Source organism: Culex quinquefasciatus, chromosome 3, assembly GCF_015732765.1.
Source record: "Culex quinquefasciatus strain JHB chromosome 3, VPISU_Cqui_1.0_pri_paternal, whole genome shotgun sequence".
Lineage (NCBI taxonomy): Eukaryota > Metazoa > Arthropoda > Insecta > Diptera > Culicidae > Culex > Culex quinquefasciatus.
The window spans coordinates 135671994-135689300 of NC_051863.1; the positions used below are offsets into that span (position 1 = coordinate 135671994).

Consider the following 17307-nt stretch of genomic DNA (forward strand, 5'->3'; position numbering starts at 1 on the left):
TATGGATACGATTAAGTAATTTAATAGTTTAATGAATTACTAACATTGTTAATGGGTAATTCTCTACCAACTCACACGAAATCGGGAAAAGATGCCCTGACCCCTCTTCGATTTGCGTGAAACTTTGTCCTAAGGGGTAACTTTTGTCCCTGATCACGAATCCGAGGTCCGTTTTTTGATATCTCGTGACGGAGGGGCGGTACGACCCCTTCCATTTTTGAACATGCGATAAAAGAGGTATTTTTCAATAATTTGCAGCCTGAAACGGTGATGAGATAGAAATTTGGTGTCAAAGGGACTTTTATGTAAAATTAGACGCCCGATTTGATGGCGTACTAAGAATTCCGAAAAAACGTATTCTTCATCGAAAAAACACTAAAAACGTTTTAAAAATTCTCCCATTTTCCGTTACTCGACTGTAAAAATTTTTGGAACATGTCATTTTATGGGAAATTTAATGTACTTTTCGAATCTACATTGACCCAGAAGGGTCATTTTTTCATTTAGAACAAAATATTTCATTTTAAAATTTCGTGTTTTTTCTAACTTTGCAGGGTTATTTTTTAGAGTGTAACAATGTTGTACAAAGTTGTAGAGCAGACAATTACAAAAATTTTGATATACACACATAAGGGGTTTGCCAATAAACATCACGAGTTATCAAGATTTTACGAAAAAAAAGTTTCGAAAAAGTTACTTTTTGCGTTTCTCTTTGTTTCGTCGTCCGTGTCTGTCGCGGGTGACCATGAACGGCCATGATCGATGACGACCAACTTTTTCAAAATTGTTTTTCGTAAAATCACGATAACTCGTGATGTTTATAAGCAAACCCCTTATGTCTATATATCAAAATTTTTGTAATTGTCTGCTCTACAACTTTGTACAACATTGTTACACTCTAAAAAATAACCCTGCAAAGTTAGAAAAAACACGAAATTTTAAAATGAAAAATTTTGTTCTTAATGAAAAAATGACCCTTCTGGGACAATGTAGATTCAAAAAGTACATTAAATTTCCCATAAAATAACATGTTCCAAAAATTTTTACAGTCGAGTAACGGAAAATGGGAGAATTTTTAAAATTTTTTTAGTGTTTTTTTCGATGAAAAATACGTTTTTTCGGAATTCTGAGTACGCCATCAAATCGGGCGTCTAATTTTACATAAAAGTCCCTTTGACACCAAATTTCTATCTCATCACCGTTTCAGGCTGCAAATTATTGAAAAACACCTCTTTTTCGCATGTTCAAAATGGAAGGGTCGTACCGCCCTCCGTCACGAGATATCAAAAAACGGACCTCGGATTCGTGATCAGGGACAAAAGTAACCCCTTAGGACAAAGTTTCACGCAAATCGAAGAGGGGTCGGGGCAACTGCTGTGTGAGTTGGTGGAGAATTACCCTAATATTAAACCAATTTGGAGAAAATATGCCATCCTTTTATAATGTATACTTCCAGCAAATCTCTGCGAAATAATTATTTGACTCTTAAAACATTTTTATTCTATTCAGATAAAAAAAATACAGATTGAGGTTGATTATAAAAAACTATGTCATTGTTGTGGGTTTTTAACGATAAAGATGTTTTTGATAGTAAGAGTCCTGTTAGTTAAGATAGTAAACGCTTATTTTAATGCTACGGAACAATAAAAAATTAATAAAATCTAGAAAATCTTCGATTTTTTAAAATGAATATTTGTTTAAATAATGGTATGTAATGGTTAACGCAAACACTGAAATTCTAATGCATTTAAATATATATTTTTTCAATTAATTGGATCATTCAAAAAGTCCCTCATATTATTGTTCACAACGATAAAGTTCATGTTTCTAAGTACAATAACCTTTTGTACGAACATTGTTTAAAATTATTTTTAAATCAATTTTTAAACATTTACTTCGCGATCCTTCTTGGCAGAAAAAGTCCTACTTTACAGTTCTTTTCAAGGGGACCACAGTTGATCCATCGTAAAATGTTGTCTTATAAATTTTGTTAGCATTAAAATGCAAAAAATGTGAACAGAAATGGGTTTTGTTCATAAAAATTAACATTTTATGATTATTAAACAATAATTAACATCATTTTTACCATTTTTTTTATAGATTTTTACTACGTACTCAAAAGACATTCAACATTTTCCAACTCCATCTAATATAACATCTTCCTCTCCCGTTATACCATTTTTCAGACAACAAGCCGCCGTGGCTGGCAATCGCCGAACCAGGACCAGTTGCCGTCGCTTTCGCCACGATCCGACGACTATCGCCAGTACCAATATCAGCAACAGCAAAACCAACAGCACCACCAACACTACCAACTACAGCAGCAACAGCTCCAAAGTCCTGCTCCGATTTACGGCAACGGAACACTCCCGTCGGGAAGTGGCGGCGGCTACAAGCTAAGCAGCAACGGGTACATTCCTAATCAGAACCACCAGCAGGGTATGAGCTCCTCACCGAGAAGCATCACCAGGGACGGCTTCAGGACGCTTGAAGCAGGGGGAAACTACTCGAAGAGTGTTGACAGTGGGAATTTCTCGACCGCCATGTACGGGATTAAGGAGGAAGGATACCGGAAGTCGTCCGGCGGTGGTGGTTCCGGAGTGATTTCCTCGGGGAATGTGATGGTCAACACGTTGAACTACTCGACGGCAACTAGTTCGAGCAATGAGTTGTTGGAGGATTTGCAGCACATTGAGGCGAATCGGTTGAAACGAGGCCAGCATACGAAGATTAGTTCCAGCTCGTCGAGTTCCATCAACTCGAACAACAACAACTTGGTGAACAACAACAGTATTGTTGGTAATGGGAACAGTAACAATGGCAGCTTGTACATGAACAACAACGGATTCGAGCAACAGCAGCAGCCGTCACGTGTTGTTTGCAAAATGGCGCCAATTGTCAAACATCAACAGCAGGTGGTGGTTCAGCAGCAGCATTACGGAAGCGGAAGCTGTGGAGCGTATTACGAGCAGCACAACAGTATCAATAACAATTTAGTGTACGGCAAACATCCCCCGGTTCCCCCACCGCCGATTCCGGCCAAGAGCCACGCCGTGACACAGCTGTCAAAGAACAGTAATCGCCCCAACAACAACAATAACAATAACAACAATGGCTTCGAAATCTGCACCGTCACCAGTGGAGGTGGTGGCAAGAGTGGCCCAACCAGCACCAGCTCCACGCTGTCAACCTTCGCCAACAAGTTCCACAAATTGACTGCGAATCGCAACAGCAACAACAACAACAACTCTTTCGACGGCAAGCAGAACCACGTGAACAACAACAACAACGTGCACCATCATCAACCTCAACCCAACGGTCACCATCACCAGCATCATCATCACCACGCTCAAACAACGGTGGTGGTGGGACAGCCGGGCCAACCGGGAGGAGGTCATCACAACACGACGCTGTCCTCGCCGGAGAGTGCTTACTCGACCGGATACTCGTCCACCGATGGGACGTCACCCGGTAAGTGCCGATATTATTTCTTGATGAAGTGAACCGGGCGGCGCCGGAGCTTCTTATGGGAGGAAGTGTGGTTGTTGTCGTCGTTTATGGTTGGCAATTCAGCAATGATCTTTCTGATTTGGGATGGGCGGGAAGAAGGGTTGTGCTGGAAGTTGTAAAAGTAAATTATTTACGGCAGCGATTTTATAGGATGATGGCGATACACGGTGCTGCCATCTGGAATTGCATCAGCTAAGGTGGAAAATGGTGCTGGCCAGGCCTGCAAAATGTTTCCAACCCAGCGTACACATGAAGCAAACCAAAATGTCAGTTCACTGCTAGCATCTAACTGTAAGCCTACTGTGTCCGTTCAACCACTGCCGCCTGACTCGTGCCGGTCGGCTGCTGGAGAATGAGAGACGTGAAAAAATGAGCTACACTCACTCAATTCGTGTCGTATGACTGACTCGTAAAATCCTCTCTAAACACTATTTTGACTATTTTTAAACAATTGAATGGTTCTAGACTGTGCAAAACACTTAAAACAACCATAACTTATATTCAAAATTACATTTCCACGCATAAATACCAACTTTTTGTGTAAAAACTTGTTTCTTTATGTGTGTGCGTGCAACGTCGAATGAGCGTTGGTCGACTACTGCCTCGCATTGCAGTTGCTCAGTGAGCTAGGGCACTCACGACTGAGTCGGGTTTGTTTATGTCACGGTTTTGCGGTTTAGTGAATGGATCCCAAAAATTCGAGTCAGCGTCACCGATTTTCGAGTTAGGACCCCTGACATTTTCAGCTCTGGTGCTGGCAAACTAACAGTGTCCTATTTTGTGCCCAGCAAAATAAGGCACTGCCATCTAGCGAAAAGAGGACGCTGGGACAAAATGCTGCGAAACTGACATCTTTGTTTTGACAGTGAGCGCCGTTTAAAAAGTGACAGTTCGTCACTTTATAGGTTTACTTTGTCAAACCAACGGGGTATAAACCAAAAAGTGTCAAACGCAAAAGTGACCAACCACCGGGGGTTGAGTGTACACTCAATCCCCGGTGGTTGGTCACTTTTTTGTTTGACACTTTTTTAGTTTGTACCCCGTTGGTTGGTCATAGTCAAACAAAAAAGTGACGAACTGTCACTTTTTACACGGCGCTTACGCACAGTATCAAAACAAACGTTCAGTAGTGTGTGTGAACTCCGTGTAAAAGGGGTGTCAAATTAAAAAGTGACCCCGTTCGTTTGACAACAGTTGGTTAAAGCCTTTTCATTAAAAATTCATCCTCATGCGAAAAGAACCATCGAAATTATCCAATCAAAAATTTATCTGATCGTTTCCCGGAATCTCCGCGTCAACAAGCTCATCTGTGTTGGCTAAATAAACTGAGCCATTCCAAACCTACCTATGGCTACAATTCTGGGGAATAAAATCAACCCCAGCTTCTTCATCAGCGAGTGATGAGATAAATCTCGAAGGTAAACAACCTGGCGAGGGCCAGCTTTCAATTTGGGAAAGCTCACGACACAAAATAAACTGCTCGTTTTTCCTTCAAGCTGCTTTTTCATCGTAGGGGGAAAATCAATAAAAAAAAATCGTACTAAATAACGCCATAATCGTGTTTTCTTACGGCGGAGGAAATGGAGTGGGTTGATCCATCATTCTGGAGAACTGCCTTGCGGAAGCCTGCTTTTGTCGAGTTCATCGTGAGATGCTGAAATTGAGGGTTTGGGGAGATAATATGGAGAGTTCCAACACGGGGAAATGATGAACCTACCGGATTCCAAAGTAGGGCAAACGCCAGAAAAACGCGCCACCAACTCGATGATGAGGGGGATGATGACCGACAAAATTGGGTTTAGTTTTTGGGGGTGAGGAGTTTATCTCGTTACATGACTCGAGTTTTTACAGTTTTCCAATTAGAAACGATGTAATTCGTGAAAATAATGATTGTAAGACAGGTTGATGGGCAGGGGGGACGATTTGAAAAATGCGAAATGCTTAACCCTTAGTAATCGAATTTCGATAAAGATTAATTATTGTTGATTAATCTGGCTGTCACGCGAGAAACAAATTTCCGAACCTCTGAGAATTGATGAGAATTTTTGCAATGTAGCATGAAATAGGCAGTATCAATTTTGGAATGGAGTCCAAGTTGCGAGGTCCGCAAGGTTGTTAACGATAAAATAATCGAGGTTCGATAACGATAATGATAGGAGTTTTTGAATGAAATGCTCAAATTTTTACAAAATACCGTATTTTTCGAAAATACTAAATTTTTTATAATTGGCAATATGGGTATCGAACGAGTCGAATTTTTGCATTTATTTTAACTGTGTAAGAGTTTTTCAAATGAAATATTTACTTCAATATTTTAAAAAAAAATACCGTATTTTCTCAAAAATACTAATTTTTTATAATTTGCAATATGATTATCAAACGATTCGAAATTTTGCATGTATTTTATCTGTTTTAAAGTTTTCAATGAAAAAGCAGCTAAAATTTCGCTTCGTTTGATACATATAGCAAATCATGAAAATTTGAGTGCTTAAAAAAACACGGTATTTTGTGAAAATATGAGTATTTTATTCAAAAAACTCTAAAACAGTTAAAATACATGCAAAATTTTAAATCGTTTGGTACCCTTATATGGAATTATAAAATTTGAGTATTTTTGAGAAAATACGGTGTGACAATTCAAGTATTTCATTTAAAAAACTCTAAAACAGTGAAAATGCATGCAAAATTTCAAATGGTTTGATACCCATATTGCATATTATTAAAAATTTTAGTACTTTTAAAAAACACGATATTTTGTCAAAATTTTAGAAATTATGCTTTGAATCTTACTACATTATCAAAAAATATAGTTTACGTGAATGCATTGAAATTTTAACATGATATTGATGGATTAAGTCAATTAAAGAAAGATTAAAAAAATGAGTTATCGGCGATAAGATTATCGCGATAGAATTATCGAAATAACGATAACGATAGATTATCTCGACGATAACGATAACCATTATCTTTATCGTTAGACGAAAATAGTGGTGGGCAAAACCGCTCATTTCTGTGAGCCGCTCATTTTCGTTCGCTCATTTAAATGAGCGGCTCTTTTGAACGGCTCATCCGCTTATTTCGCTCAAAGTCAGAAAATAGACTGGAATGAGCTGAAACAACTGCTCAAAATATTTAGATTTTTTTTTTTTTCAAACGACCAATGGAGTATCCATGAGTGTCACACTTCGTATGATTTTTGTTGATTGATAATTCAAAAATATATGTTTTCATCGCACTTATTCTGAACAGATTGGAGATCGTCCATAAAACATAAAAATACCGTCGATTTGCTTTATCCTTTTTTGGAAAGAATTTCAAATATAAAAGTTTTATATGAAAAAAAGAAAAACATTGATCTCTGAAATCCACAAATATCGAAAACTTTTTTCATAGAGAGGTAAACAAACTTGAGTTTTTTTTCAGAAGTGAATATTTTCAACCAAATTATTGCTTTCAATCGTAAAAAGTAAAAAGTAATGAAAAGTTAGCTGAATTATCAATTTTATAATTATCTTCCCATTATTTTGTGAAACAAAAGATTTAATTTGGTGTTCAGTAACATGCATATTTGAGGTAGCGTTTTGCTGCACTTAATAAATTAGTCTTGAAATGCAGTTTTTTGTTTAATAAGAACAACTTTTATTCATGACAGCAAATGAATGATCAAAACAAGCGTCAAAAAAGAAGATCTGAAAAAATGCCTTAATAAATCTATTGAACAATTACCACAAAAGAGTGCCAAGTTTGTGTGATGTGCTGTGGTAAATTACATTTTAAATCAGAAACGGTCCAATACATGGATTAAAATCTTAAACTAGCATACTAATTATGTTCGAATGCGTGTAACAACTTCATGTACATAACATTTGAGAAATCTATCGATATTAACATAATGAGATCATGCAACATCTGGCGACAGTCAGCTGATTCAAAATCACAGGCGCCCTGACACAGGCTAGCAACAAGCATAAAGTGCGCCATAATGTTGGAACATGAGGCCAGGGTTGCCAGGTTGCCAGATAAATCTGGGAATGCCAGATTTTTCAAGTGTTAGCCAGAATAAAGATTCATCCTTCTCAGTGCCAGATTTTGACAGATTTTGCCAGAATTTTCACTTCATGCTGATTTTGAACAACTTTTTGATTAAAATGAACGAATTGAATTAAAAATAAAACAAAAATTGAATGATTTTTTCTTAGAGGGAATGTTTATTAAACATTGTTGAGGTCATAAAATCAGTTAAACCACCTGAATTCTCTAATTTTTGAAATAATTCATATCCTCCCTCCCCTTCACCATTGAGAATGGTTAGATTTTCGTCAGCCAGATTTTTCCAGATTTTTGATCAATACTTTGCCAGATTTTTCTAATTTTGACCTGGTAACCCTGCATGAGGCGGCCGGAGACAACCTAGTTTCCCCTCTTTTCTCCACAGCACCGTCACCACCAGCGCGTGGAAGAACGAACCGAACGAGAGCGAATGAGCGAGAGCGAATGAGCGAGAGCGAAATAACGAAAGAGTGAGCGAAAACGACGCCGTTCGACGACGTCGACGACGGCGCGAGCGACGCTTATCAAGCGCTCCGTTCGTTCTTTCCGTTCATTCGCTCTCGTTCGGTTCGTTCTTCGACTCGCTCTTTGATTTGACAGTTCTTTGAAAAGAACCGGTTCACAAAATGAACCGCCGCTCATTTTTTCTGAGCGGTCGCTCATTCGTTCTTTAGCTTGAGCCGGTTCATAAGAACGGTTCGCTCAAAAAAGCCCATCTCTAGACGAAAATATTATCGACAATAATTCTATCGATTAACTACCTTGTAAATCCGCTCCCGTTGTTTTAAAAATAAGAAAAAGGGTTTTTGGATAATTTTTACTTGAAATGCACAAAAAAATTACTCATATTAATCTTGTCACACGTGCATTTTGGGCCAATTTGAGTTAAAAACCGGGACCGAGAAAATTCCGTGCATTATTGTCACTTTTTATATGAATGAAGCTTCGATCTGATCGTGCTTTCTTGACACATCTTTATAGTTGTTGCAAGTGCGACAACTGGCCAAAGAGAGTTCATTCAGAACGCGTTTGACACACGTGCATACCCCGACTTCTGTAAACATTTTTAACTGTAACTCGGGACTTCGGCAACCAAATTCAACCAATCTTCGGGACAAAGCCAGAATGGTCAGCCAAACAAAATGTGTTTGTTACACAGAAAAAAATGATGATAATATTCATCAGGAAATGGTGACAGATTTTGTGTCAAAAAAATGTGTAATATTACATCAGAAAATGATGAATTTTCATCAGATTTTGGTGAATATTCATCAGGTTCACTTTTTTACACATTTTTTTAGTAATATTACTCAAGAAATATGTAATATTCAAATTACCAAATTTTCATTTCATTCCAAAATTCAACTTATTTTTTGCTGTGTATTGCTTAAATTGCGTGCTCTAGTTTTAATTTATTCAAGGTCGAACATTACAACGATTAAAAAGTGTTTTTCCTCGAAATGTCAAAATGGTGGTGCGAAAAGCTCCCAGTAACGAAATATTCTAGCAGAGCTGGTTCTGTCAGAATCCTGCTAGACTGATGAAACATTTCTGCTAGATTGCTCTAAGAATATCCAGCTCTGTATTAACTGTGCTAGAATCCTTCCAGAACGTCGTGACTGAGATGACACGATCATGTCGACAAAAGGACGAACTGAGCTGAACAAAAGTTTTCGGAAGATTACTTGGATCTTAAATAACCCAAACTGTCATTAATTCACCAAATCAACGAAATCCCGTAAGGCCACCATCCACTCTCATCACCATGTCCGAGGAAGCCCTGCTGATCGCGCCCGAGGTCGACGAGAACCTCTCGCCGGAGGAACGCCTCAAGGTGGACCGCGTGTTCGAGCGGGACATCACGCGGCTCCAGCGACAGTACCTGAACCTCGCCAGCACCGCTCCCGCCTCCAAGGATGTGCAGATTATGCGCTGTCTGGAGAAGAAGCTCAAGTATCTGGAGCGCGAGAAGAGGGAGCTTGGGGTGCGGGTGCAGGTCGCGTACGCTCCGTGTCACGTGAGGCGGTACGAGGGCCAGATTGGGGAGGTGGAGCGGAATGTTAGGATGCAGGAGGAGTTGGAGCTGCGGATCGGGGGGATACGGACGGAGATTCGACATTTGGAGTCGCAGATGAAAAGGTTGGAGAGGGAGCGGAAGGAGCTGCAGAAGGTGTCGCAGTCGGATTACTTTTACTACAATCGGGTGGCGAAGGCGAAGAAGCGGTTGGCGACGTTGGAGAATCGGCTGTATCACGCGAAGAAGCGGGAAGCGGTGAATGTTGCGCGGAATCGGAAGCTGAGGAAGGTCATTAAGGACATGCTGGTGGATAGGAAGCAGTTTCATCAGCACTGGCGACGAATGATCGATCAGCTGGGGTACGATAAGAAGTTCTTGATCGATATGATCGAGCGGACGATCTTGGCGTTCAACCAGGGCGAGGAACTGTGCCACAAAATTGACGCGTTGAAGAGTCATCGTGCGAGGGAGGAGAAGGCTCAGCGGCAGGAGATGCTGGAGCTGCAGCGGAGGATCAATACGGATCGGAAGAATCACGAGTTTTTGCGTGTGAAAGGGTTCCACCGGGAGATGTACGATCTGGATGTGAGGGAGGTTCGGCGGAGGAACCTGATGAAGGCGGAATACACGAGGAAGCTCGAGCTGTATCAGAGGATCATCGAGAAGACAAAGTCGTTTTGCAAGGTTGAAGAGGTGTCGCAGCTGATTGAGAAGTACCAAAAGCAGGAGGACACGTTCTTTGCCCATTTCAACTACTTGAATGAGCTGAACTTCCAGTACGAACAGCTCAACTGTACGCTGGTGGAACTGTACAAGAACGTGGACGACTTGAAGGAGCGCAAACTTCGAAAAGAAGCTCAAGACGAGAAGTCGTTTAAAGAGTTGCACGAAACCTTGCTAGAGGAGTCGACCAAATCGAAGCAGTTGGAAAATTCCCTCAAAGACGATGAACTCCTCGTGGTCTCCCAGCTGGAACAAATCGACGAGATTCTCAACATTGTGGGTTACGATCGTACCGAGTTGATGCGACTGCTGGGCGAACACCGCAAAATCACCAAGCAGAACGTAATGCGCTTCCTGGCCGCCCTTGAGGTCCGCTTGAACGAAGTCCTCGCGATGGTCTACACCAGCCCGGCCACACTGGACAACTCCACCCTGAAGAAACCGATCGCCCGGGCCCCGGAGGAGGAGATTCGCATCGAGGAGATCGTCACGACGCAGCAGTGCGCCGAATGTGCCGAGGGCCAGGACGTCAACCGGTACGACGAAGCGATCGTACTGCCGAACGATCCGGGCCTGATCAAGGAGGGCGTCGTGGCGAAGGTTCGCGCTCCGGAGATGCAGTACCGGTTGCACAACCTGAGCAAGTGCAAGCTGCCGCGGTCGCGGATGTTGGTCAACAAGCGGTACCAGTAGGTTAGTGGTGTGTGTTTCATTCGAGAAGAAAGCATGGCCGTCATCTTCATAACAAATTTACTTTTCAGAGTTCAAAATCAGTGTTGACGGCGGTGGAAGACTTTTATTTATCAGGTTCAATAAATTTCAAATTTCGTAAAAAAAGAAGATTTATATCTCGTAATAACGAGTAACTGAACAAGTGTTCCGCGAAAAAGTTTAGCTCGTTAAACATTTTGCAGACAGCCTCCCCCAAACTAGGTACATGTGGAAGAACAAGTGATGAAGCCATTATTGTTTCGTTTGATCGTTACCCTCGGAAATTGAGCTGCACGAAAATTTCCCCAAAGTTTTTTCCACTGCTCGACAGACGCATCCGCAAATCTTAAGAGGGATGGAGAACTCAAGTAAATCACATTAGCATAAGAAAAAAAAAACTGAGAGGGGAGCATTGTCTTATGCTACGAACGGAAGAGGAAAATTGTATCATGAGAAGCATGATTGCAAATCCGGTTCCGGCTTCCGACGTTCGACCGTCTCAGCACGATAACAAACCAACATGAGTGATGACGGAGAGTTCCTGGTCGAGAAAATTCGCCCCCGGCATTCAAGAACGGCGCCCTTTTTGGATAATTCTATGCAGTACGGCTTAAAGCTGTGAGCTTTTGCTCAGCTTTTTTGGAGGGGAAAGCAGAGAGAGCAGGAGATAAAAGGGGATATAATAATCCTACAAATTACAAACAAATTACCATATGCAAATATCATCGTTCAAATGTCAGTCGGCTTTATGGGTGGAAGGGAGCAACTCCAATGAATTTTGCATAATTTTGTTGCCGAATGAGGAGTGCCCCCTGGAGTAGCAGTTGGATTCTTTTTTGATGATCGTGTGGGGAACGTGTGAAGAAGGATTTTTGTTGATGTTTACAAGCCGGAAACATACCCGAAGAAGATGTGTTTAAAATTGGGTTTGAATTTTTAAATTTTACAGCACTCTGTTAGCCATGCATGTGGGTGGGTTTGAATGTGTTTTTGTTGGTTTTGGGAAAATTTTATCTGTTTAAACATCCTGGATTTTTTTTTCTATTCGAAAAGGACAGCCCGATGTCAGTTTAACCAGCTGGATAAATACAAAGAGTGTTGAAAAAATCAAGTTTGCATATCATTAGTAGCCGGGTCCAGTGGTGTAGTGGTTAGCAAGGTAACCTCTCACCCCAGTAAGGCCAAAATTGTACAAGTGTGTCAAACATCTGTATCTTTTAAAAGAATTTTTTGATCGATTTGGTGTCTTCAGCAAAGTTGTAGATTTGCTGATTTGCTTATTTTTAATTTCACTTTTTGTCACTAAATCTTGATTTGTAAAAAAACATATATGTTTAAAGGGACATCAAATGTAAACTTTCCAGAAATTTCCAAGCTGCAAAAAATCTTTGACTGAGTAATGAATTATTCAATCATTACTGTTTTTGTTTTTCAAAAAAATCGAAATTTTGGTCGCAAAACTTCGATTTTCTATGTAAAATCGAATTTGCAATCAAAAATTACTTCAGGGAAATTTAGATAAAGAGCACCGTTTTCAAGATAAAGCCATTTTTAGGTAACTTTTTTGAAAATAGTGGCAGATATTCATTTTTATTTATTTTAAGAAGTGCACATATTTGCTCACGCTTCGAAACCAATACCTCATTTTTTTAATCAAGACTAACATTTCAAAAGGACTAATATTGAATGTTTAGACCTTTTGAAATAGAGCGTACTAGAGCGTTCAATTTCCCGGGGTTACAAATTTCCCGGGAAACGGGAAATTTTCAACAAATTTCCCGGGAAATCCCGGGAATTCCCGGGAAATTTAAAATTAATCAAAAATTATTGTGATCCTGCTTCTGAATAATACTTTGCAGCGAAACTGTATAAAACAGCTTCTTTAATAGTCAAAATGAGTGTGAGGATCAATTAATGGCTTGATTGCTTGTAAAAATCATACAAAATCATGCAGAAATTATGTAGCTAGTTAAAAATTAGATAATCATTGAATTAACCTTGAAAATCTTACTTCTCGTGCTTTTTTCCTTGAATCACTATTTCATGAAATCAATTTAAGAGTATTCAAATATATGAAGCGAGTTTTTGAAATATGTGCATTCTTTGGGCACCTCTGATAGTTTGAAGTTGATTTAAAAGATTTTTCATAATTTCATATATACTATGGTTTTTGTTGCTTGGTACTCAGCCTAATAAATGATTTAAATTAAATGATACTTGATTTTCATTTTAACCATCTTACGCCCTTGGTAACTCTTTTGCTTTATAAATTTTTAACTACAAACTGTTATTTCTTTTAATAAAATTAATTATATCGATTCAATTTACATCATTTTGAACAGTAAACAAAAACGTTCAAAAATCTCAATCTCTTGATCTTTGCCGGATGGAGTGAACTTTTTTTTTCATATGATATAACAACAAATGTCGTTAAAAAGGTTTCCAAAAGATAAATTTAATTTCATTCCATAATAGCGTATTTTTTGTTGCCCAACAAATAAGCAAGAATTATTCCTTATTAAAATGCTTCAGAAATAAATATTATCTGAAATAAACCTTTGCATGAAATTTATAGACGAGCTGAGAGTTTAATATTAACAGTAGATTATAAATAATAAAATCAAGTTAGGTTCTCTCATCATTTTTCTTGCAGATTTCAAGAACATTGGGGCCAAAATGTTAGGAAAATGTATACTTTTAGATGGATTTCGGGAATTCCCGGGAAATTAACATATTTCCGGGGAAACGGGAAATATATATTTTCGAGAATTCCCAGGATTTTTTTTCCCGGAACGGGAAATTTGACGCTCTATCTTGCACCCTTCGACAAAGTTGTAGGAAATTCAATTTCCTACAAGAAGCGCCACCTGCTGCCAAAATCCTAAAGCGATGTTTTCCCAATATTTTTTGAGATTTTCCCCATACCTTCAACAAAATTGTTAAGATTTTTCTGAAAAAATAAATAGTTCCACTCCAAAAAAATCCTTTTTTGTTCTTGTTTTGTTCTATATTCCGACCTGTTGTTGCTTAATTAAAGATTTTGCAAAAAGATAAATAAATTAAGATCAATTTTTTTATTGTTTTGATTGTTGATAGTACTTGTTCGGTAACTGGGTGCTGTTTAACTGGGCTGCTTTGTAATCGGGCGCAGTTAAAAAGCAAACAAACGTCAAAAAACAATAACAAAGCAAAATGTTTAAAGAGTCAGTGGATGCAAAAACTAATATCAACAAATAAAAAAAGAGTTTCAAACTTTCATGACATTTTTTATGAGTTAATTTTTATTTTAATTTTTGATTCAAAACATAATGCATCGATGTTCCCCTCGTCATTTTTCGATCAGCCCAGTTAGTGAGCAGCATTCGGTAGCTGGGTTACATTCTCAGCCCAGTTACCGATGTTTACTGCTATTTTCTCATGTTTTTGTATGAAATATTTTGAAAATTTTAATATCATTTTTCTATAAAATTATATTGCCGGGACCGTGGTGTAGGGGTAAGCGTGGTTGCCTCTCACCCAGTCGGCCTGGGTTCGTTCCCAGAAGGTCCCGGTGGCAAATTTTGAGACGAGATTTGTCTGATCACGCCTTCGTTGGACGGGAAGTAAATGTTGACCCCGGGCTAACCTTAAAAAAAGGTTAGGTCGTTAGCTCAATCCAGGTGTAGGAGTCGTCTCCCTGGGTCCTGTCTCGGTGGAGTCGGCAGTTGGACTCACAATCCAAAGGTCGTCAGTTCGAATCCCATGATGGATGGAAACTAAGTTGTAAAAAGAGGTTTGCAATTGCCTCAACAATGAAGTCTTCGAACAGGAATCTCGTAATCGAGAACGCCAAGGCAATTCTGTAGAGCGAATAATTTGATTTTTGATTAAAAAAAACTGTTGAAGTCCATTCATGCTCTTTTAAAAAAATAAAAGTGGCCTGTTTCTAGGGTTACGTGATTAAAATTTGAAAAATCTTAAAAATTATGAATATAAAAAGTTAAACTGGAAAATAAAAACGGCTAACTTAAAAACGATCCATTTCCCCAAAAAATCACAAGAACTTTTTAATAGTTATTTTAAATCTTCAAATAAAAAACATTTTGTTTATTCTTTTTAAGTTTATTTTTCAAGTTTAAAAAAATCACTTTTTTATTCATAGCGATGTGAAAAATAGTTCATCCGTCAGATACTACATATTGATATTATGTTTGCAGTAAGTCCATTAAAAGACTGTTTAATTCAAATCTCATGTTTGATATAAAAAATACGTTTAGATTTGGAAAATAAAAAAAAACCTTTTGAAAAAACATTTCATTTTCATTTAGTTGGGGTAGATACCAGTAGCTAAATCAAAAAGAAAAATAGTACTAAGCCAAGACATGATTGAGAACCGCTGAGCTACAGCACAGCGGTTTGAACCGTGGTTGGACTCTCTTCAAGTACTCTTCCAAACTCCTGACGAATTTGGAAATCGGACAAATAGTTGAGCTGAGATATAGGGGTCATTCATAAATCATTTTAGGAAAAAAATGTGAAGGGGGGGGAGGGTTGGTGTTTCCAGTGCCTTATTCAATATTTTGACTAAAATTGTAAGGCTTAAGTCAACAAACAACCAACATTTTTCTCTATTTCCTACTATTTCAGAGATATTATCTTCTTTGATGAACTAAAAGGCAACGCAATCTCTTTTAAAAACAGTTCCATTCCAAAAGGCTCACAATCCTACCGAGCTCATAATTTGCAAAGAGGGTTTAAACCCACAATTAAAATAACAATTTGGGCTGCCACCGCGGGGGTATTGATCACCTGCCAGCCAGGCCTTCATCATCGCCGTAACGGATCTGTCTACTTGGGCCGAGGTCAACCACAAAATTCAATTAGCTCTGTGTTTACCCGCACAACACCACACCCGCAGCGAAAAACGGTAGACCCTCATCCCACACTATCGGGAAAATTGGGACAATTTAATGTAACGTTGATGAGTTGTTGGGGGTGGTATGGGGTTTGATGGATCTTTTAAAGGTTGATTAATTTGAGAATGGTTTTTTTATTTAGCAAACTTTACATTTATTCCAATTGAAATTGGAATTTTAAATCAATAAGTTTTTAAGAAGAAGGAAGTTGTTATGTCCATTTCACCCCTTTAAACCCTTTGCGGTTTCAGTGGAAACCGCAATACCACCATAATTTTTCTTCAATACCGCTTTTGGCGAAAACGTCATTAACGATGTAATTCAATTTGTTTCCAATTTTGGTCGCGACCTCTTTAGTTGACAGTTCGTTGCAAGGCTGTTAAAGCAAACTTCCATTCGAACCAACTATAGTTGTCTGATACTTGGAGTGAGGCTTACCTCTAATGAACATGGCCGTAAGCTGTTGTCCGTAAAACTTCCAAGAAAGATTCCATTCCCTCCCCTCAATACTGCGGTTGTGCAAAATTTGCATAACTTTCCGATTTTCCTCCAATCAACCAGCGAACCAACAGCAGACAGAGCTGAATAGTCCCGTGATCCTGGAAAACCAAAACTAACAACCACCAACCATGCTTCCTACCGACCGGACACGTGAGGAAAGGTCGGAATCCGTCTACGTGATGTGGGTCGGCCATCATTTACAACCGGTCCGTGGGTTGGCAGTCGACACAGATTGCGGAAAACTTTGCTTCCCTTTCACCTCTTTTAAAAGAAAGACCCCACAAAGAAGTCTGGTTCTGTGATGTTGGGGCCAGGGACGAGGGATTCCAGCTCTGGCAGTTCTTGTTTATCCAGGACGTCAGCATGTCCCGTAAGTTTGCTCTTACGGAACTTGGGGTGAGTTTGGGGCTTGGAAGGTAAATTTATGTAGGATTATCTGCGGTCTTGTGCGGCTGTAATCACTGCGTTGGTGAAAATATGTCTTTTGAGGTCATACGGCTTACAAACTTGTAGCGAATCTTTGTTGTAATGAAAAGTATCGTAAAATACAATCACACAACACGGTGTGTTTTTTAGAATAAACTAATGATCAAAAATTCGGTTTGTCTGATATTTGACACCGTGAAAGAAGGGCTCTTTCGGGGGGTCTAGAGCAACTTTTTTGTTTTGAAGATTTTTTTTTATTTCATGGGATATTTGTTCAAAAAAGTCACAGAAAATTGGTGCATTCATGTTGATATCACTCAAACTTCTTATGAAAGGTAATTAAATTAAGAAATTTTGGAGAAAGGCACTATTTATTTCCGGAAATTTGGCAAATCTCTGCTTACACCCAAAGGAAAAATATATTTCAAAATCTGCAACATTGGATTTGCTGCAGAAAATGTCACATTTTATAAC

At 39.0% G+C, this 17307-nt stretch overlaps 1 protein-coding gene across 1 annotated transcript in view; it reads left to right on the forward strand.

Moving 5' to 3' along the window:
• Positions 1–17307, forward strand: part of LOC6036188 (uncharacterized protein DDB_G0283357) — a 196758-nt gene that overhangs the window by 162524 nt on the left and 16927 nt on the right. The window contains 1 exon segment of the mRNA XM_038260663.1: positions 2187–3471. Coding sequence (XP_038116591.1) covers positions 2187–3471 — 1285 coding nt within the window.